A 24,056-nucleotide genomic window follows, 5' to 3' on the forward strand; every position below is an offset into this window, starting at 1 on the left:
AAGCATAGAACCTTGTGGTATCCCAGAAATAACTTTAAGGCCTTTAAGGATGACTTTATACTGTGGTTAAAAGGAAATGATTTGTTAATCTCAAATATTTTTTAACGACTTTAGTAACGGAGTGATTTGTATGTCTAACAATGGGTTAACTTATTTAATTGTGATAGCAGAAAGAATATGGTCATTAGATTAAAGAGTTGCATTAGAGAAAAAGTTCTTTGCAAATAGTTCTGCATATGCTTGGGAGAGTTAATAAAATCAGACCCATGAGTTAGAGATGGAATGTTAGACCCTCATTAATGATACTGTTGAAGATTTTCCAAAAGTCTCTAGAACCAAACTTTTAAGATGAGATATGAGATTTAATAATGAGAATATTGGAGCTTAGCACCAGAATGCATCTTTTTACATTGATTTCTTGCAATAACAAAAAGGCGTTTGTACTTAAGAGAATTGCTCTTGTGAAAAAAGGATAATGTTTAGTCAGAGCAGCTGTACAAGAAGGTGAAAACTACGGGGTAGAATAAAGCTTGACTTGAAACTGACAAAAAGGAGTAACAGCTTCCATACCTGCCTGGATCCAGGAGATGACATAAGAGGCCCATTTATTAGTGGAGAGACTAAAAACATCAGCCCAAGGACTATCATGAATTACAAAAAGAATCAACTTTAAGGTATTAGTAAGTAGTGTGGTGGAAAGTGTGTGTGTCATTTTAATTTTAATCAGTGATTAGAGGTTTAACAGATGAAAAGAAAGATGATGGCAATACTGGGGGAATTTTGCACCTTTACAAGTTGATTTTATGATTTATTTTTAAATGTACATTTTAGAAGTCCACTAGTATTGCGATCATGTAATTTTATCTTTCATATTTCTTGCACTTTGCAAGTTGACTTTTCTGCAGAAAATAAACCACATAGAATTTGTTAACCATCGATGCTGAACACTTTTTTTTTTATAATTGAAATATTTTTAAACATGATGGGTGTTAACAACATAATAAGTGTTGAATCAATATTTAGAAACACAATTTTTTTTTATTAAATGTAACTACAATTATATGGTAACTATAGCAACTATGTGGTAGTAGACTAGTATTGAATTTTTTTTGGCTCACAATGAAGAGGCTTGTGTTTCAAATCCACTCAACGCTTTTGGAACGCTTTTGCTTAATTTGTTTCTTTGTGACTTTATTTAACAAGGTTCACGTTTGGAGTATAGGGATAAGAGTGTTACAAAAAATTAGTAACCTCCTTGACTTTGGTGACCTCTTGAGCTTTGGGGCGATAAAATGAATGAAAAAAAAAGTTAATTACACCTTACATTATGCTGAGTAGTTTATTAGGAATAAAGTTTTGGATATATAATGAAGGCATAGTTAAAACCTTTGTCTTTTTAAACACAAGTTAAATAATAAATGGTCGGGAAAAAATTAATTTATATAGAAAAAACGTAATTAGTCATTAAATTTTAGTTTGAAATAAATCAGTCATGCAAAAGCATTGAAAATTTTATATTCATCAAATTAGAAATGAAAAATTTATTTTCAGTTAAAAAAGTAATGCTTATAAATACAATTTTTGAAAAAATTTGAAAATTTAAAAATGTTTTCTCAATAGTGAAATATTGGATTGAGCCAACACAACACCAGCTGCCAAAAAAAGTTAGGTAATCAGATATTCCAGTGTTGATTCTACTTGTTTGGATACACTTGTGGCAGCTCCTTTTTTAATATGGATATATAAACAGCAGCATTAATTGTTACTGCTGGCATTATTTAAAGATCACAATACCCAGGAACTGAGATACTCTCCGAAACATTACCTTCATAAGGTGTTTAGTTTAGTGTAGTGGCAATTTTAACGCTGGTAACTTGGTCTATGCACCCTTGTTCGGTATCTATTAAACTATTTGGCTGCTTTTGTCAGAAAACATAACTATATGTCAATCTTTGGTTGCCCATGTTTTGTACCAATTACAAAATTCAAGGCTTTGATGTTGGCTTATATGGCTTCAATCTAAAATTAGCATCAAAGTGGCGGCAAATGGTTTGTATGCTAGGAGAGACACTAATAGGCTATAGCGCTGCTAAGGAAGATGAAGACATGGTTAGACTAATTGTAATGCAGTAGTGATGTAGTGGTAGAGTGCTCAGCTCATAAGCGAGAAGTCCTGAGTTCGATCCCAGCCATGTCCTTGGTAGTACCGTGCTCTACTTGTTTCTCCACGCAGCAGTCTTGTTTGTTAAGATTCATGTTTTGGAGTTATAGAGTTAAGTTGTAACTACAACTAAAGTAGCCTCTGCGACTGTAGTGACCTTCATAGCTTTGGGGAAGAAAATTAAAATTAAAAAAAAACGAAACAATGAGCTGCTGCTTCATTTCTGGCACTGGTGGCTCTTCTGCATGCAGGTTGATTTTAAAAGCATAAGTTTGTTTCCACTTGCTAAAGCACTTATTAAAAGAAAAGTGAAAAATACCAAATCTTGTTGCAGTTGTTCTTTGTTTTCTTAAAGCAAAAAAACTAAGCAATATGCTCTAAAAAGTCTGATTTTTCACCCATCACAAGTAAATTAAAATTTTTTCTTTAAAATCTATACAGCATACATCTTTAAACAACTGTTTTCTGATTGGATAACACATAACCACTAATTACAGTTAGCTCATGCAGTGTCATGACAAAAATGTATTTTTTATTATGAGTAATTCTGTCTATTTTTTGTGTATGATTCTAATTCAGTTGCTGCTGTGTGTGTACACTGATGTGTGCTGTATGCGCACTAGGGTGGAGTGATTTTCATACTTTTTTGGAAATTCAACTTTAGTAACCCGGGAGTAAGTTTAATGGGGTAAAATATGAGCTCATGAAAAATTTCAGCTATCCAAAATAAAAAATGGCAAGCTTAATCGACTTTGAAAAAATGCGAAAAAACGCAATTTTTCTTAATTTTCACGTTTTTCTTCAATTTATGAAATCAATTAATAAAAATAGCAAAACCATTCAAAAGTTTATTTTTTCAAATAAATTTATTCATAATGAAATGGTCAAATAAATTAATAATAAATTATAAAAATTTTATTTAATATAATGGTATATAAGCAATATACTCATTAAAACATTTAATTTATTTTTAGCAAGTTTTTATACCTCATTTTAACGCATATCTATTAATATAAAATGCAATCAAGTTTTAAACAGCAAACTTAAAATTACTTAACTGTATATACAAAGTTTACTTATGTAAGTTATTTTTAGTTTTTTAAAGTACAATTAGTGGTAATAAAAATAGTCATGGATACCATCACCAAAATCCAAACATGTTTTTAAGTTGTTTTTTTAATTGTTCTTTACATTATAAACACTTTATATACATTATAAACACTTAAATTCATGAATATAAGATTTCAATTGCCAAAGGGACGAGTATATGCGAAATATTTCTAAAATAAATATCTTGCAAATGAGTCGAAAACTTTACCACTACCCTACTACTGCATAGGCCCTAAATCCTAAACACACTTTTATATTCCTCGCAATCAAAAAAGTAAAAGCAAGTACATTCATATAAAGTTGTTTTATTAACATCAAATGCATAACAAAATTATTTATTAAAAAACCACAAAGTCGTTTTTAGTTGTAAAATGTGGTCGAATTTCCCTGGAATTTAGTTTGGTCAAAATATATTTATGACGAGCTTCCCTGCCTTATCTTGGTGACTAGCCTCTGTAACTAATTTGACAGCGCGTTCTATGCTCTGCGCATGAGAAGGAAATTCAAGTAAGTTCGGAACTTCTTTAGTTGCAATTATTGCATCGATTTGGTCATCCTTCAACTATATTGTTGATGCCGGTTCACTGCTTTTCTTAAAGTCAATTAATTCTGTCCAAGAAGTTGCTTGAAAGTTTATGTCAACATTAACAATATTTGTAACACGGCATTCTTTATCTTTACTTGTTCTGAGTTTTTTAATGACTAGTAACGCCTGTTCTCTTATGTTAGAATCTTCATCTCTAAGCATACAATATAAAAAGTTCTCAGGCAATAGAAAATATGAATTTTTTTTTAGATTTTTAAAACAAATATTCTGTATTTCCTCATCTTGCTTTCTTATCTGTTCTGTCATTTTAAAGAATATACTCGGAGAATCCATAAATTTAGAAGACCTTTTGATAAGAAACCAAATGTATGCATACACTTGTACAATAAAATTCACAAGCCTTACATGCTCTAGACTTGGTGCTTCAGTACGAGTATACAAAGCCATGATTCGAATTGCTAAAGTCAACCATCTTGCATTGTTTAGTGGACCAATTTTTCTTTTAAAAAATATGGGATTAACAAATCCTTTAGAAATTCCGAGACAATATTTAAATAATAGTCTTTGATCGTGATTTAAATCATTAATTACTTCAATGGGAATATTTAGTATCTCCACTGGAGTATCAATTTTGGTAAACTTCACTTGTGGGTTAAGATGGAAATCTATAGAAACTTGCTTTCCAATAGGTCCTGAAAATTTATTTGGACACTTCGAACTGCCATCAACTATTTTGAATACTTTTCGAAATGGAAGTTCATTGTGATGCAAAGTACATCCGATAAGGTGTATTTTTCTTTCTAATTTTTTTTCTAAACATGCAACAACTCCAGTTTTGAAACCTGTGTTGACATTTGTATTATCAAGAAGAAGAGCTGGTACTGAATTTAAACTATCATACTCTTTCAGAACATTATATACAACTTCAATTTGAAGTAAACCAGTTGCACCATTTGATGGAAGATTTTTATGAGAGAGATATGAACCATTTTTAAAACTATTTTCATTAGTAAAAGTTAAATGATGTTCTTTTTCAGTAACTCTCAACAAGCGAGTTTTTCCGTTTTCAATGACATCCTTAAACTGAAGAACATTTTTATCATCTTTACCATCAACACCCAAACACACCAAGTTACTTAAATTATTATCATGTTGATCACCATATCTTGACATTATTTTCTTCTTCTCTCTATAAAACAACTCAAAGTATTATATTTAGCAAAATATCATATTAAATGGTTTGTAAATAAGCATTTATATAAACTAATAAATAAAAAGATATATTTATATTTGTCTAACTTATATAATGAAATAGTTTTTACCTCTCAATTTTGCTTCGATCTACAACTTGATTCAAATCTCTATGTTTAATGATTCCATAATCTAGAAGTAGAGCATTCGCTAGTGCAGCTGCAGCACGAGATGAGACATCATACCTACAAATAAGAAACTATGAAATAAATAAACAAAACTGAAAAAGCAAAGTATATTATCTATATGTGATCCCTTAACATTCTATATTCACCCTCTCCTCTCCTACTGGGGATGAACAATGAACTTATGATTTTTTTTTCATTCTTTTAATATAGTATATCTAAGAAATTTTAATCTAAACTCAATATGTATGAAAATTTTATATACCTGACAGCCTCCATTGCAAATCTATCAAGTTTAATTAAATTATATTGAAAACTTTTTAATGGATTATATTCTTCCTCAGAATCATTTACCTGTAAAAATACTTAGTATTTAAAATAAAACGACCATATATCTCAAGCAGCACACTTTGTAGGGCCAACATTTAAAAAAGGTTGAAATCGTTGAAACAAAGCTGTTTTAGCGTTGCCCCAGTGTGCTGTTTGCAATATATATATATATATAAATTAGATAAAACGCATTTAATTTTTTTCTTATATTCTATTATTATAGTCAGGAACCTTCCTGATAAACTTACAGATGGTGACACAATTTATTTAAGAAAAAAATTAGATAAGTGTTTTTACTAATTTACTATTGCTCTGTTCTTTAAGGACATTGAGTACTCATTTAAAGGTTATTATAACATAATTTATATATATATATATATATATATATATATATATATATATATATATATATATATATATATATATATATATACAAGTATACATATATATGCTACCAAAACATCTGGATTGGATGCTGAAACTTCAGATATGTGACCAGAATCAATCAATGAGTTATGAGCATGAGGCATTTTAACATGATCTATAAGCTCTACTTGACCTAACCTTTCCGGAGTAAATGTACCAGATTTTAAATTAGTTTTTCCTAGCTGATAAATACCTTTTGGACCAATCTTGCTTCTCTGGTCACGAATATATGACCTGTCTTCAGAAGGGACCTTAAATATAATTTTTAAAAATAATCAACTACTTCAGTTTAATTGAAGTGAAATCAAAGTATAACAAAAAATTCATAGTACAATAATTGCAGATTAAAACAACAAATATTCTAATATATACAATAATATATAAAAAATTTAATCAAATACCTTTCTAGTTTTACAAAGACACAAGATGTGCTCTACTTGGCAATTGATGATGCTACACTTAACATCCCTGTCATTACATAAAACAGTCGCTAATTCACAATTACATGATGGTATATCAAAGAGTTCATCTAAAATCATGTCTTGATATTCCTTACTTTTAGATTTACAACGTCCTCGGTTTATAGATTTTACTCTTTCAAAAAGATTTCTTAATTTTCTTAAAATTGAATTTCTCTGAAGAAGAGGTAGACGTGGGTTTACTTTATTCCACAAAGTACTGAGAGAATTCTCAACCTTTTCTAGTAGATTCTGTTTGGAAATATTTTGGTTATTGCTTTCAGTAAAATAAAAAAACTGAATTACTTGACGAAATGTTGGAAGATCAGCTGAAGGCATTTCTAATGGGAGGCCTCCGTATTTTAAACTATTTTCCAAACGAGTTTTCCTGGATTTGCTCTTAGGCATTTTTTCTATAAATTGTTTTGCTATTAATAAATTATAATTTAAAAATCTAAAAACAACAAAACAATGCGCAATGCGCATGCCCACTTTGAAAAAAAAATCAAAAAATGGCGGTTTTCCTCGAAAATAGAATAAGTCTAAATAAATGTACATTTTTGTGAACCAGCCATTTTCCAGGCATTATTAGCAAGTACATGTTATACATTTATTATTATTTTTTGATAATCTATTTACTCCAGGGTTACTATAGTTCTGATTCCAAAATCACTCCACCCTAATGCGCACACACATTCATATCTATGGTTTTGAAGTTGTAAAATGTAGCAAAACAAATACAAAAATCAGTAGTTTTTATGATAAATAATTTTGTCTAATAAAGACAGAGTAAATTTGAAATTGGTGTTGATAAATGAATTAGTAGGTTAGGGATATCTTAATGAAGATAATGTTGATTCAAGGGTATCATAATGGAGATAATAATAACTTGAGAATATCTCAATGAAGATAATAGTAATTTGAAGGTAACTTCATAAAGATAACTATTTGAAGATAATAGTGGTTTGAGAATATCTTAATAAAGATAATGATTTGAGGATATTGTAATGGAGATGATGATTTGAGGATATCTTAATTAGGATTGTGATTTGAGGGTGTCTTAATGAAAATAATGGTTTGAGGATATCTGGATACAGATTATAGAAATTAGAATTTTGTTTTAAATTATTACATTTCTTACTTTAGGAATGTAGACATTCAAGGAAATTTATATAACAAGTTTTAAACTCACACAAGATGATTGTAGTTGGCCAAAAACACCGTTGACTACATACAATTTGTGTGTACTTGGCCAAATACGCTCATCTTGTGTGTACTTGGCTGACTACGCACAACTTATGTGTATTCGGCAGCTAGTTTTGTTTTTAAACCATATTAATACAAAATACATATATCAAATTATTTTCAATTTGTTTTTAAACCATATTAATACAAAATTCATATATCAAATTATTTTCAATTTGTTTTTATACAAGCTACTTTTTATATGTAAACATAAATTTCAATTTGAAATTGTTGAAAGCCCTGTCCTATTTTACTTTATTATGCCATGTGCTTTATTTTAACTCTATATAAAGAATTTATAGTTTGTTCAGCGGAGTTTTTATAGTAACATGGAGAGGTGTGGCGGAATAGTGTCGCAAAATTTTGATTGTCGCAAATTTTGATTGTGGCAAATTTGATTGTCAAAATTGTAAGAAAGGAATAATGTCGCATATTGTCGCATTATTGATTGTTGAATAACAGAATAAGGAATAATGTTACAAATGGATTTAATGAATAGTGTCGAAAGTAAAAAAAGGAATAATGTTGCAAAGGAGTTTAATGAATAATATCGAAAACAAAAAAAAGGAATAGTGTCACAAATGAATTTAATGAATAGTGTCAAAAATAGAAAAATAGAAAAAAGGAATTTCCTAAAGGAGTTTAATGGATAGCAAAAATAAAAATATAATAATAACTGTAAATGTGTGTTTAGATAACATATCTGATGTCATACTAAAATAGCCTGCTGTCGGGGGCTTCAGTACATACACCAACCATCTTATAGCCTACTGCCGCAAAGAAGTGCCGTTACATCGACTGAGGGTTTAAGGTTTGGTAGCAATCTTTTCTTTTATTTTTCTTTTTTTTTTTTTCTTTCTACAAAAGCCGTATGCTATAAAGATAAGCAAAATGAGTAAGCAATTGCTGAAATTAACTATTTGCAATGCAATTCCGTTTTTACTATTTTCAACACTATTCCTTTTTTGTTTTCAACACTATTTATTAAATTCATTTGTGACACTATTCCTTTTTTTTTGTTTTCGACACTATTCATTAAATTTATTTGCGACACTATTCCTTTTTTTTGTGACATTAGGCCTTTTTAATATATTTGACACTATACTAAAGTTCATTTTTTGACACTATTCCTGTCACCCACACGGAGGTGAACTGATGTGCTATTACTGTTCTACAGATTTTTCAACTTATATGTAAATGTAATGTTTTATTCTTTTCTACTTTAAATTGACAAGTTTACAATGTGATGTTGTTTTTAAATATATTTCGTGTGAGTTTAGATAAACTAAAAAAAAACTGAAAATATTCATGAAACAAATTTATACATCGTGATCTTAAGTTATAATAAACTTGTTAGCAAAAATGTAAATTTGTTAACAAAAATTTAAATGATTTATTAGTATTAAGGTGGAGAACCCCTCAGAAATATGAAATTTTTGAAAAAAAGTATTGTTTTGCTTTGTGCAAAATTTATCAGAGATTCACAATCTGAAAACCATTTTTGAAAATTCGCTATAGATCTTCATTAAAATAGATTTTATTGAACCCTAGTATTTTAAGCTTCCTTAACAACCATAGCAACGGCACTATTTTTTACCTTTACTGAAAAATAGTCCAAAATCCTATTTTTTTTATATGAAAAATATACTTTCTCAAGTAAATTGTATTTTCTATTGTTCAAAACAATTTAGTATCAAAACAGTTACTGGAAAGCTCATAAATATATCATAAATCTTCTACAATGACTAAGGCTTGCAGAGTTAAATAAAGAACTAATAATAATAAAATGAAAAAGATATTTAATGTAAAAAAGAACTTAGTTGTAAATAATGTTGATATGGATGTAAATATGGAGTCAAATATTGTAGATATGAACATAAATGTTACTACAAGTGTTGAAGATGTAAATGTAAATATGGAGAAACCAGTTGATTTTAACTTTATTAATTCTGATAAAATATGTGCTTTTGATAAAAAAAATAAAAAAAGACCAAAATTATCTTGTAATATAATTACTGGAGACCATGAAGCTTGATGGAGGCAATGTAATGGTCTGGGAGTGTTTTTCATTGATCACCTGATCGAATCTATGCCTCGAAGATGCAAGGCTGTAATCGACAACAAAGGATTCGCCACAAAATATTGATAGGGAAATAAAATTTGGTCAACATTTTGTCGAGTTGCACTTGTTTTGTCCAGAAGGAAATCAACTTTTTTTTAACACTTTTGATTAATTTATTAATTTTCGTGTACAAATAATGAACTTTGTGATGAATAAAACTTGAAGAACTTTGTCTCTAAACAGTTACATAGTTATTTCTCTAAATTGAAAAAATGCAGCACTTTTATATAAAGAAACTAAACTAGCATTATTTGGTTGCACTTGTTTTGTCCGATACTGTATATATATATATACACGCTATGAAATCTGTTGTAAGAGCTACACTTTATTATTTTGGTTCATCAAAAAATGAAAATTTACATTTTCCTCACTGTCTAGAAAATCCAGATAGTTGGTGTCGGTATAATCGTTACAAAGCAAACCATATCTCAACATACACCCCTGGTCCTGGCTCACCAAAATCTATTGTTTGGAAACTTAAGTCAATTAATGATGAATTTAGTAGTGACATTCTTTTAAAAAAATGTCTGCATGGCCCAAAATAACAATGAGTCTTTTAACATGACAGTTTGGGAGCGTATACCAAAAGGCCATTATGTCTCGCTTACACATCTTTAATTTGGCACTTGTGATGAAGTTGCCCATTTTAACATTGGTAGACAAGCTAGTATTTTAGTTTTAGAAAAAATGAATTCAAGACCTGGAAGTATTTGTTAGAAAGATGTAGGAAAATTAATCAAAAGCGATTATACTTAGCCATATATAAAAACATAGAACGAGCAAAGAAATGCAGACAAGTAATTCGTGGAAAAAAGAAAAGTCGATATGACAAATCTCTTGAAAAAGAGCAAAACCCATATCAAACTGGTGCAATTTAAGATTTAACTTTTTTTATTATATATAGATTTGCGTATTTATTTACACTATTTTGAATTTTTTTTATGTTAGCATTTTTAAAAGCTGTTTTTCTCTGATGAAGAGTTTTTAAAATACCGGCCAGCATATCTAATGTTTGGAAACTTAAGTCAACACAAAGTCTTAACACAAAGTCTTTCAATATTTTGGTGCTTTTGGCACCTGCTACAGCTACCATTTTACCCATAAAAATTTTTTTTTGTTTTTTTCAGTTAATTTTGTTATTTACTTTATGTATATAAAGTTAAATTTATAAAATATTGATATTTACTAAAAAAAAAAATGTCAGGGGTTTTCCACCTTAAATAAGACAGCAGACAGCATTAGTATTAAATAAAACAGTGTTACTACACACTAAAAATTAAAGGTAGAAATTTTTAGTTAAGGTAGGATATGTGATATACCCTTAGTAAGGTATAATTTTCTACCTTATAAGGTAGAAAATTATACCTTTAAGTTAGAAAATTGTATGAGAAATAATTGTTTTGAATATAATTTTCTACCCTAAAAGGTAGAAAATTATACCTTACTAAGGGTATATCGCATATCCTACCCTAAGGTAGAAATTTCTACCTTTTTTTTTTTAGTGTGTACAAAATGATGCAATGCATTATTGCATAATGAAGCATTACTGGTAGAAGTAAATATTTTATGAATGTAAAAATCAAAATTTCTAAAATTTCTCGTATTTATAGATTGCTCACTTGTTGAAGCCATTGAAGCCGCAACATTACATCCTGCGCAACTACTTGGAATATCAGACCGTAAAGGAACATTAGATTTTAATACCGATGCTGATTTTATTTTTCTTGATGATCAATTAAATGTTCACGCTACATTTATTGCCGGCGATTTAGTTTGGAATAGCGAACAAATGTCTCATTTGTCTAAAATTTATAACTAATTTAATAATGCATATAAAAAGGGTGTGGGGAGGGGGGGGGGTGGCTTACTAGGTCTTAGTGATCGACCGAAACAGGAAATAGGCCGAAACCGAAATAAACCAAAATTTCGGGTATACTAGTTCAATACCAAAACTGAAACCGACATTTCGGCAAACATTTTACCGAAACTAAAACTAAAGCGGAGATTTCAGCCTTAAAAAAAAATAGTTTTATTAGAAAATGTTACATTTGTTGTTTAGTTAGATTTTTTTTTTTCTTACAATTGTAGTTTATTTTTTTTATAAATTCAATCCATTTTTAATCCATTTTATAATAATAATAATAATAATAATAATAATAATAATAAATGAATAGTCATAAATAAATAAAAATAAAATAACTCAAAGAAAAGTTAATAAAAATAACTTAAAGATTACATCAACAAATTTTTATCCTTGTTCATTTTCTTTTTTAACTATTTAAACATTTGTTTCCTTTAAACAAAACGTTATTAGTGAAAGATTCAAAATGTTATGCCCCCTGAAATAGTTTGATTATTTGCGATTTTGATATATTTAAGAAGCAGCTGGATACGTGCTATATACTAACCAAAAAGTTAAATAATTTGTCAACAATGGGGCTTAATATTTCATTTAAAAATGGCTATATATATTTTGTAAAAACTGTCAAAAATGACTATTTTTCTAAATTAAATAAAAAATGATTAGTTTAGTTATTTAGTTTAAAAGTTTATTAAAATCATACAAAATATTTTGGTTTTCGGTTTGTTTTTCAACCGAAATTTCGCTTCTTTCAAAATTACAAATTTCGGTATCACTTCAAATTGAAATTTCGTCCGAAAAAGAATTTTGGTCTAATCACTAGTCCTATGATCTGCCAAGACCTAAGGTTATGTATATTTTTCAAAAGTCCTAAAAAAGGGCTTTTGATTTTAATTTTTAAAAGTTGTAAACCCCTTGATTTTAAATTTTTAAAATACATTTTGGTATAGTATATTTTAGAAATAATTTAATAATTTTTTACTTTTGTAAAATATGAAGTTTCTTGAAAACTATTGCACCTAAAATAAAATTAAAACAAATGAAGTCTAAAATAAGAATATTGTGTACGTTTTCATTTTATACTAATTTTGTTGTTAAAACTTATTTATTTTTTTAAAAAATTTTTATATGCAGAAGTATGCTTTTTTCTTTAATCGAATTTTACAGCTAAATATGTAAAAGGTAAAAAAAAACCTTGCTATCTTTTTAAAAAGATATTTACGCTATTAAACCTTTCTATCTTCTCAATGATTTAAAGAGTTCGGTGAAAACGCGTTATTAGCGTCGACGTCAAACAGCTTTTTCAAGTTTCTAACTAGTTTCACTTGTTCATTTGAAAATTTTGGTAAAGATACAAAACTGATGTGGTTAAAGTTTTATTTTAACAACAGAATATAATAGATTTTACATAATATCGATAAAACAGGTGGTTAGCGATTATCGGCGGCCTCAAAAATAAATTCTAGGATTATTATTAAAATCTACAAAATTTTGTAAAAGAAACTAAATTCACCCCATAAAATTTGAAAATACCTAAGTTTATTATGAAAACTTTTTATTTATGAAATCGTTTATTAGAACAGCTACCTTTTTAATCCTCAAATAAACTTTATAAAGTAACAGATAAAAGATAATTATCGCATCTTAAATTAGAATCAGGTATTGTGATCATCTAATTAGGATCAGTTAATGTGGGATTTGTGAGAGGAAAAAGTAGTTTTCAGAAGATAGTTTTCATAAAGTGCAAGCGTTCAAGTTATCGGGATTAATCACACTAGTCATCCCACACAAGCTATGGTTGATCATGCTGGTCATCCCACACAAGATTTGGTAGATAACTACCCTATATTAATTGAAGTTGTTTATTTCCATAAGCCTCAGTTTTTTAGTTATACGGTAATATTCATAACTAACAACGCGACGATGAAAACGTTTTCTGTGATTTTATCAAAATTTTGTGATTTATTAACTGCATTAACGCTGTTTGTAAATCTCAGTAAAAAGTGTAGTAAAAATTTTAATTAATTTTGTTATGTTTTTAATCAGTGATTTCACAATACTAGTCTTGAAGATAACCATATTTTGGGTTTGTTCGTGCAACTTTTCAGCTTTATAGTTGACGATGTCAATAGCAACGTAGTAATTAACTACTACTACGAGTTTAGAATTTTTTTATTAAAAATATTCAAAGATTCTTTGTAGGACAGTATTTTTCCTGGAAACTAAAATAAAAACTTAAATTTAAATTCAAGTGAAATAAGCAATTTCAGGCAAATATCAATACTTTTAACATTTCATAAGATACTTAAGAGAATTATGCACAATAGATTTTTACTATTTTATTCCATATCTTTTGAATAAAATAGCTATACTAAATATCGGTTTTTTTAATAACTTAGCATGTTTAAGCAAGCTACAATGTTTTAAAGTTACTAAAACATGTGGTGTGTATATACTTATATACTGTGTACTTCAAAACTAAAGCAACTTTTATACAATATGTTTTAGAATCACTAAAACACGCAGTGTGGATATACTGTGTACTCCAAAAACAAAAGCAATTTTTAAACGTCTTCTGTAAAACACACAAAAATATAGAAACAAGGTATCTTTTTCATTAAAGTTTTTTTCCATTGTATAAATAAAAATTGAAAGCAATAGTTAGAAAATAAATAAAAGTAGCAAAATTATATTTATGTAAAGAAAAATAAAAGACAATGAAAAATTATAAAATTGTTTACTTCCAAAACTAAAGCAACTTTAAAAACTTAACTCAAAACATTGCTAGTAGCGCTTGTCTATAAGATTTATTTAAAATTGTTCTACAAATGAAGATTTAGTTATTTAATCGTGTTTCCTAAGAAGTTGCTTTAGTTTTGGAAGTCAGTGTAGCTATAGTCACATAGCACATATAGAATTGTCGTTATATAGTAGCGTGAAAGCTACTATATGTGGCTATTAATATATCGTGACAACATTTACTCTTTTTAATTTTTCGTTTTTTATTTTACATTTATTGATTGTTTTTATACAATATATATATAAAAAAAATATATTAGAATGAGTATATCAATAATATATGAATAAAGAATACAAAAACTTAAAGACGACTGTATAGTCGCAGAGATCTGCTAAGATTTAAAACTTTTAATATTATATTAGCCTTTTAATAATTAATAATAAGTTTTATTTTTGTTGTTTATGGTGGTTGAGGTGCTTGTAATAATCTAATGATTGAGTTTTTCTTTGAATTCTATTGTTTTTTACAGTTGACACACTTTAATTTTTAAGTTTTATTTTCTTCCTATATATTTGTATATATTGGTATTCAGTTGTTATACTTTGTGGTTAAACATTTTTGATATTGTATTTTCGTTTAAATAAATAGGCTCCTTTAATAGCGTTATTGTAATTTTTTCCACTTTTAATTTTTTTTTCTCACCTTTTTTAGTGTTGTACGAGCTTCACTAAAAGTTTTGTTTAAAGTCTATGCAGTATATTTCTTTTAGCCATTTTTAGTTCATTTTTTTATTTGTAATTTAATTGATCAATTGATCAATACTTCTTCGTGTATCATAAAAGTTCTTTTTGTTTGTCCTTCATTTTTCAACTTTGCAAAATGCAAAAATAGGTCGGTTTTGAATCGTTGGTTTTACATTTATACATAAAAAATTATATACGATAAGTTGATATATATTTAAAATACTCATTTCAAGTAAGAGAGGTTTGGCATAAGTAAAACGGTTTTTAAAATTTACAAGACTTGCAAAATGCTTTTGTTGTTGATGAGGTTCTAGTTTACTTTTATTGACACTACCTCATGCAATATAAGCGTAGTTAACATGAATAAACGAGTAACACAATTGAATTCTAGCTTGGTCATCTAACCCAAAAGATCTTGGTAGTTGTAGTTATGGACTCCCGCCAAAACTACAAAAACACATAGCCAGAGTCACTCATGTAGCAAATACTAGAGCATACCTAATCTTAAAATGCTTTAAAACTCGCAATGCTATTATATTAGTACGTGCATTTACCACTTTTATAAGACCAATTATTGAATATTGCTCTCCAGTTTTTTCGCCACACCAAACTATGTTAATTAAATCTATTGAAAATATTCAAAAACGATTCACAAAAAAATTGCTAATATTAGTTGTCTAAGCTATTCTAGCCGTTTACAGTTGCTTGGTTTGGATTCTCTGGAACTCAGACGTTTAAAACATGATTTAGTCATGTTTCAAAATTATGCATAATTTGATTTGTATAGATAAAAACTTGTTTTTCGAAATTAACAATAATAATTATACCCGTGGTCATACTTTTAGGATTCTAAAGCAACGATGTCAACTCGACATTCGCAAACATTGTTTTTCTCAACGAGTAGTAAATATCTGAAATAATCTGACATCAGAAGCTGTAAATGCTGATAACATTTGTATTTTTAAAAATAAAATAAAATCGTGCAATTTCGATAAACATTGTGTCTATAAAGTAAATGAATGAAATCTTGAATGTTTCTATTATAAACTATATTTGTTCCTATGTACTTTTTTTTCTTATTTAAGGGCATATTGTCAGTGTCTTTTTATTGGACCTGTATGTCCTTTAGAACATGTATGTTTTTTCTAAACTTGTTCTAATAAATCTTTATTTATTTATTTAATTAAACTACACTTATATAAAAAAACTCCTGGACTTGTACAATAATTCTATAGCAATTTTGTCATTTAGATTATAAACGAGATTTTTTTTATGTGAGATTTTCATCAATACAAGTGCCTAAAAATTTTGTAATTTTTTTGGCACTTGTTTTGATTCGTTTCATTTCAATATTATCAATAAAAATAAAAGGCATAATATTTGGAATAAGTTTTGTTTGAAGCTGGGAGGAAAAGCATCTATTTATTTTTTCAATAACTATTAAAAGTTTGTATGATTTAAGCCGGTTAGAAACTTTGATAAGTTTAATGTTCATACTGTAAGGTATTGTTATAAGGTTATTGCTAAATAAGAAAAGGTTAGTGTCACCGGCAAGCATAATACTCGTTAAGTTTTAGTATTGTCATTGTATTCCTAGTATTGATCCTTGTGGTACTCCGCAAGCTAAAATCTACGATTTACAGCCATTAACTAGCTTCAGATTTGTTGTTATTTTGCAGTTAGCTCCATACCTACGATCTGTTGCCACCGGTATTTCGAAATGATATCCCCGGATACAAAGCTGTAAAATGCATCCATTGAATAGATACAGGTAATGCCGTAATGTTGTAGATAGCTACAATGTTTTATTGAATCAAGTTACAAAGTCTCTTGTTCGTTCAAGTCAAGTTACAAAGTTTCTTGTTCGTTTTAAGAGTGATCTATATAATGTAAATTGTTTACAAAATAGATCTGTATTAATAAATATAGTGTTAGATTGTTTGAAAAATATAACTTTGTGATGGTACTTAAAGTTTTATGCCTTTCGGCAATCATTAGCCATATTTACTTTTTAAACCAAGAAAAAATATGCTTATGCATATAAATTAGTAAAAAAACACTTGTTTGGCGAGGGCTTCTGCTGTCGGATTATCTTTCAGCAGAATCATCAGGAAACTGAGGAGTTGTCCATAAATTACACCATGCAATTTTTGATCGTTTTTGACTTCCTTCTCGCCGCTTTGTCACAACATTGTATTACAATTTTGTGACAAGATCTTGTTACTAAAGAACTACGTTGTTAGTAAGTCTTTAGTGACAAGACCCGGAGGAATTGTCACATAACCATTAGCCCTTCCCCCTCCTAGAAAGTGACGTAATTTATAAAGAACTCCTTATAAAATTAGTATTTTACAGAAAGTTATAAATTGATTTAAAATAATATTATTTATTTTTGAAAAAATTTGTATTTTTCTGAAAACAAGAAGTTACATTACAATTACTACTGTATTTTATGCTGGGGTTGGTGTCATCCAGTGCGGTAAACTTTAGGTGTCATTCCTCTAGACTTTCACTAACACGGGTTTCAAATCTCTAAAAATAAAAAATAAAATAAAAAGTCCTTTAGAAAAAAGGTTCGGCCATACAAAATGCTATCTTTTGATCTTGAATAAAAGACAAATGATTTTTGTGCGAATTGAAAGAATAGCAGAATTATTATTAAAGAATATTGAAAATCAAAATCTGAAAACTATTGGTTCAGCCAAACGCAAAAATAAATTAACACGAACATGAGCAGTTATAAAGAGGTTCAAAGATAAATGGGAATGTATGGATCTTGAAAATTTACAAATTGCCTCTTCAGATCCAAGAGTGGAATCCGAGGTTACACCATTTCTTTCCGACATCCTGGAATTTGCACGAAAACATTTGGAATGCTAACACCCACGAAATGACTACAAGGAGTTTTAGTAGTAATGACAAGCGCATTGTAGGCCAAAAAAAAATGCATTATCAAAAAAGGGTCTGACTTAGAAAGTATGATACATCCTAACCATTTTTCAACAGTAGTATGAAAAGCCGTATATGGGCCAAAAAAACAGTGCATTATCAATAAAAGTGCGTGACTTAGAAAGTATGATACATCTCAACCATTTTTCAACATGTATATTATGGGATCTCTTCAACCAGCATGACAGTATTAATTTAATTATTACTTCAACAAAAAAATAATAATTATAAGGTGAGCTCAAGAATATATGTAATATAGCTACGCGTAAATGTAATATAACTCAAGCGTAATATTGCTACGCATAATAGTAAAGAACTCCTATTATATAACTAATTTTACAGACTTTTATTGTCAGTTCATGAGTTGAACGTTTCAGGGTACCCATACCACTCTACTAATGATTTGTTTTTGAGTTTACGAATAACTCTTTCAATTCTAAATATTTTTTGATCAGTTTTTTGCATTTCTTGTTCATAAAAAGTACCTTGTATTTCTTCACCATTATTGTCAGTTAGGTTATACGTCGGCGGATCTGTGAACTGAATCTGTGACATAGTAAAAACCTCCTCAGTCCATCTCGGGTGTATCCTTTTTCAAACGTTACCTTCTTTTTAGTTATCCTAACTCTATCACTCTTTAGTTATCCTAACTCTATCACAAACAAGGGTTTAAGAGAACGAATGAAGAAAGAAAGGGAATCCGGCAAATTTGCGGTTATATCATACGACAAACTAATCATTTGTGATTGGACTGCGAAGAAATGAGATTCTGTTTCCACTGAATCTATATAAGTATTCATTTATTTTTTATTTCTTTAATTAATTTTTCCCTATTCTTAATTTTATATTTTAAAATGGATGATAATTTATTAATTAAACTTTGTGATGAAAATGTCACACTTTGTGATAATGATGTCACTAATTATTTTAACCTAAAATCGTTAGAAAGCAAATACTATTCAATTTCTGAATCTAATTTCTATCTTCAACAAAATAAAAACACTTTTTCAATCTTAAACATTAATATTCGAAGCCTAAACAAAAATTTTGATGATTTTAAACTTCTAATGCATGAATTAAATCACGATTTTAAAATAATCTGTCTTACTGAGACCTGGTGTAAGTATGACGAGCATAATTTTCAATTTGAATTGGCAAATTACGCGTCAATTCATCAACCACGAAACTTCTGTTCCGGTGGAGGTGTATGCATTTTTATTCATAACTCAATTAATTTTATACCACGTAACGACCTCAGTGTAAATGAAAAAGATCGCGAGTCATTGTGCATTGAAATAATTAACCAAAATTCTAAAAACGTAATTGTTAAAGTTATTTATAGACAACCAGCGGGTAATTTAAAAAATTTTAAAGTATCTTTACGTACTTTTTTAACAAAAGTTAATAAAAAACAAAAGCATGTTTACTTAGTCGGTGACCTGAATATTATTCTTTTGAATCATGCGTCAAATAATAGTGTTAAAAATTTTGTAAATACTCTTCTACAAAATAACCTCATTCCAACAATAACTAAGTCAACAAGAATCACAAAAAGATCCTCTACCCCAGCAAACATGACAACGTTGAATCAACGTTGAAAACCGGTCGCAAAAGATGTTGCGGAAACGTTGACAAAGTAATCGATTTTGCAAAGATATGTAACGTTGTTTAATAGACGTTGATTAAACGTTATTGCGTAACGTTGAAAAAACGTTACTATATGACGTTACAAAAGCGTCGCAACTAAACGTTGAAAAAGCGTTACATAAAAAGCGTTGAATAAATGCCGCAACTTAGCGTTGAAAAAACGTTACCTAAAAAGCGTTGCATAAACGCTGTTAAAGTAGTCTATTTTGCAAGGATTTCTAACGTTGTTAGTAAAACGTCGATTTAACGTGACTTAAAGACGTCGAGTAAAGGTTGAAATATAACGTTGAATCGACGCTTAAATGCGCTGTATAAAATATCGCAAAATATTATTAAACGTAATTAAACGTGGCTATAATATATATTTAATTGGCAAATAGAACTAAATTGTAAGTTGAACTCTGCCCTCGCAATATTTCCAAAATCAATTTTTAATACAAACAGTAATATACAATGATAAATATAAAAAAGCTTAACATATACAATTTATAGATATATATATAAAAATATAAATATTTTCTTTAAAATTTATGTGTGTGAGTATTTGCATATATATTTATGCAATATATAAAAATACAATTAACAGGATATCGTATCGATAGGCCAGGATATCATTGAGATACAGAGTCTAAATCAAAAAACAAAACTTGTACCATTAGTAGTCTGAAAGCAAATGTAAAAAAAAAAAATGTTATTAAATTAGTATAATTATTATTAAATTTAAAAAGTAAAAATATATATATATATATAAATATATATATATATATATATATATATATATATATATATATATAACTTATTTATATAATTTAACATTATAAGCTCAGGTATCACTCCATTAACTAGTTTTTAACTATATGAGTGACACCTAACCTTATTTATGTGAGTTTATAAATATTATTGTAAATTTTCATATTTTATGGTTAAATAAATGGATTATTATTATATATAAAATATATAGATAAATAAATTACACATATATATATATATATATATATATATATATATATATATATATGTAAATTATATATATATATATAAATTATATATATATACAAATTATATATATACATATATATATATAAATATATATATATATATATATATTTATATAAATATATATATATATATATATATATTTATAAATATATATGTATATATATATATATATATATATATATATATATATATATATATATACATATATACATATATACATATATATATATATATATATATATATATATATATATATATATATATATATATATATATATACATATTTATTTATTTATTATACAGTAAACTCCCGGTTTTTCGAAATGGCACTTATCAAAATTGTCTGCTTATTCGAAACAATTTTTATTTCCTGTGAATTTTCTTTAACAAACTCATGCAAATGCTGTTATGCAGAAATGCAGTTATTCAAAATTTCGGTTATTCGAAACAATTTTTTCTCTCCTTGAAGATAAAAAAACACATTTAAGGAACAAAAAATAAATAAAAAATGAACTATATTTTCAATGAATTGTAAATTATTTATTATTTTACAAGGATAAAACTGAAGTAGCACCAAATTCCAAGGGTCTTTTTCTTTTTTACTTTCTACCTTTATTAAAATTTGAAAGAAACTTAAAGTAGGTCATTTTAAAGAGCATATTTAGTTATTCGAGTTTCAGGTTATTCAAAATAAATTCTTATACCCCTTGGAGGTTCGAATAACCGAGAGTTTACTGTATATATATATATATATATATATATATATATATATATATATATATATATATATACAAAATTATATAATTTTGTATGTATATATATATATATATATATATATATATATATATATATATATATATATATATATATATATATATATATATATATATAAATATAGTCATATACATTTTATGGAAGTCAAATTTTACAAATAAAAATAGTCACAATTCCATACATAAATTAACTAAATTAAACTTACTTGAATAGTTGTAACTATAAACCATCAATTTAAATCATATAATGTACTTTGTTCATAAGATGGAAACCAGTTAAAACCATATCATTCCTCTATCTTTGATCCACCAAAACTTTACTAAATAAACTTACACCTAAAATCAAATTATGACATGTCAAAAAAATTTAAACAGTATTATTAAAATCAGATATGACTAATAATTAATATTAGGTTTTATTTATTCTTCACCATATAAAAAGTTAAATGCAAAGAGAAACACAATCATTCACTAACATAATTACTTTCATTCTTTTTTGGAGTCCTCTGTAGTCGTAAAATTAAATCCTTCGCCTACTTCTTTATCTAATAATAGATACTTATAAGTAATTATTTAGTAAAACAAATATAAACAAAAATGTAAAAACTAAAATGTAGACCCTGTGCAAACAGACTACGATATATATCTAGACAATCATAATACAATAAACAGATTCAAAATTTTACTTATCCCAAAATAAAAATAAGACTTATTAGATGTTTATTTGATATAGTACTTCACCATTAATATAAAACTATAACAGTTTTTTTATTCATACAAAACAATTAAAATAGCAATGAGTACTGTAAAATTTAATGACCTCCAGTAACTTTAAATCTTTTAACTCTAAGCTTGTTCCATGAATAATCAATTGGAAAACTATTATAGGCAGCTTTCATTGCATGAACACTAGTTGACAAAAATAACCAACCATCTTCTACCCAACAACATAGAGCAACTGCCTCTGCTTCATTCAGTTTTTAAAATAAACAACTTAAGCCCAAGACTGTGAATTCATTGTAATAGATCATCTATAAAAAGGCATCATTTGTTTTATTTACATATATATATATATAAATATATATATATATATATATATATATATATATATATATACATATATGTTTATATTATATATATATATATAATATATATATATATATATATATATACATTTATAAACAAAAATATATGTTTATATGTATATACATATATATATATATATATATATATATATATATATATATATATATATATATATATATATATATATATATACATTTATATATACATATACACACATATATATACATACATATATATATATATATATATATATATATATATATATATATATATATAAATATAATGTATGTATATATATGTATATATACATATATATATAAATATATATATATATATATATATATATATATATACATTTATAAACAAATATATATGTTTATATGTATATATATATATACATATATATATATATATATATATATGTATATATTATATATACATATATATATATATATAAATACATATACACACAGATATATATATATATATATATATATATATATATATATACATATATATATATATATATATATATACATATATATATATATATATATATATATATATATATATATATATATATATATATATATATATATATATATATATATATATATATTCGTAATTACATGCATTAATACATAATATTAAAATAATGTAATAAATAATAAATGTTAGAATTATATATACAACACCAACTCTATAATTAGGACTAGAAATATAAATATTATATATACATATATAAAATGTATATATTTCTTTTATATATATTTATAAATTTACCCATATATATATATGCATAAATACATATTATTAAAATAAATAAAAATATATGATAAAGAATAAATGTTAGAATTAAATATACAACATCAACTCTATAATTAGGACTTAATACTTTTCCTATTAGAACTAGAAGTTTTTCAAAAAAATGGAAATAAAGTTTTTTATCCAAACGTGTTTTTATATAAAAAAAACTTAATAATGCATGCTTTCATTATTGGTCGCAGATTTTATACTGAAGTATTTGCTTGATAATTAGGGTAAGGTGTTTAAGGTTTTTCAAATAAATAAAAAAATTAGTCTGTGAACAGACTAAATTTAGTCTGACTTATTATGTTTTGTTAATTTTGATATTAATTAAAACATCGAATGTTATTAAAATTAAGGGCTATTTGTAACTTAGAAATAACATATTTAATACAACTTTGCAATTTATTAAAATGGTCATTTTAAAACAAATAAATAATCAACAAAAACAACCTGAATAAACCGAATATACTCTGAGATTTATGTATATTATATACAATTTGATGCAAAATTTAAAAGATTTAAATTAGCCGCAATAAAAAGAAGTTATAAAACATAACTTTATCAAAATATTTTTTTTATACAATCTGCATGCATTTTATTAAGTTTTCATTGTCTTTTCTTTACGGCAAATTATTTTTGTAATGGCTAGTTAATGAGACAATGTTTTTCAATG

The 24,056-nt window shown here is 26.7% G+C and overlaps 3 protein-coding genes and 1 long non-coding RNA gene across 4 annotated transcripts in view; 1 reads left to right on the top strand and 3 right to left on the bottom strand.

Annotated features, from left to right (window-relative positions):
* The window catches only part of LOC100199223 (N-acetylglucosamine-6-phosphate deacetylase), a 30,704-nt gene extending 17,932 nt beyond the window's left edge, over window positions 1-12,772 (top strand). Inside the window, exon 8 of the mRNA XM_065814678.1 lies at window positions 11,386-12,772. Coding sequence (XP_065670750.1) covers window positions 11,386-11,594 — 209 coding nt within the window. The 3' untranslated portion in view covers window positions 11,595-12,772. The remainder of the gene's footprint in view (window positions 1-11,385) is intronic.
* Window positions 3,834-5,841, bottom strand: LOC136089133 (uncharacterized). Its single transcript, XM_065814856.1, has 3 exons — window positions 5,460-5,841; window positions 5,141-5,254; window positions 3,834-5,007 (listed from the first exon to the last, which is right to left on the bottom strand). The coding sequence occupies exons 1-3, from the start codon at window positions 5,471-5,473 to the stop codon at window positions 3,834-3,836; spliced, it is 1,302 nt and encodes a 433-aa protein (XP_065670928.1). The 5' UTR covers window positions 5,474-5,841.
* Window positions 5,821-6,857, bottom strand: LOC136089134 (uncharacterized). Its single transcript, XM_065814857.1, has 3 exons — window positions 6,352-6,857; window positions 5,980-6,201; window positions 5,821-5,841 (listed from the first exon to the last, which is right to left on the bottom strand). Exons 1-3 carry the CDS (start codon window positions 6,814-6,816, stop codon window positions 5,821-5,823), a joined length of 708 nt encoding a protein of 235 aa, XP_065670929.1. The 5' UTR covers window positions 6,817-6,857.
* Window positions 12,773-20,102: 7,330 nt separating the features above from the next.
* On the bottom strand, window positions 20,103-22,514 carry LOC136088544 (uncharacterized). The gene is made up of 4 exons (XR_010642250.1): window positions 22,308-22,514; window positions 21,964-22,032; window positions 21,694-21,823; window positions 20,103-20,343 (listed from the first exon to the last, which is right to left on the bottom strand). It is a non-coding gene; the product is annotated as an uncharacterized LOC136088544 (long non-coding RNA).
* Between the last annotated feature and the right edge of the window lie 1,542 nt (window positions 22,515-24,056).

This window comes from Hydra vulgaris, chromosome 12, assembly GCF_038396675.1.
Source record: "Hydra vulgaris chromosome 12, alternate assembly HydraT2T_AEP".
NCBI classification, from domain to species: domain Eukaryota; kingdom Metazoa; phylum Cnidaria; class Hydrozoa; order Anthoathecata; family Hydridae; genus Hydra; species Hydra vulgaris.

Excerpts from the sequence above, each read along its gene's own strand:
- LOC136089133 (XM_065814856.1), bottom strand. Across the intron at positions 5,008-5,140 it reads GATCGAAGCAAAATTGAGAG|AGAGAAGAAGAAAATAATGT; the intron begins GTAAAAACTATT and ends GTTGTTTTATAG.
- LOC136089134 (XM_065814857.1), bottom strand. The coding sequence starts at position 6,816 with ATGCCTAAGAGCAAATCCAGGAAAACTCGTTTGGAAAATAGTTTAAAA. Across the intron at positions 6,202-6,351 it reads GTCTTTGTAAAACTAGAAAG|GTCCCTTCTGAAGACAGGTC; the intron begins GTATTTGATTAA and ends ATTATATTTAAG. Across the intron at positions 5,842-5,979 it reads CATCCAATCCAGATGTTTTG|AACAGAGCAATAGTAAATTA; the intron begins GTAGCATATATA and ends ATGTCCTTAAAG.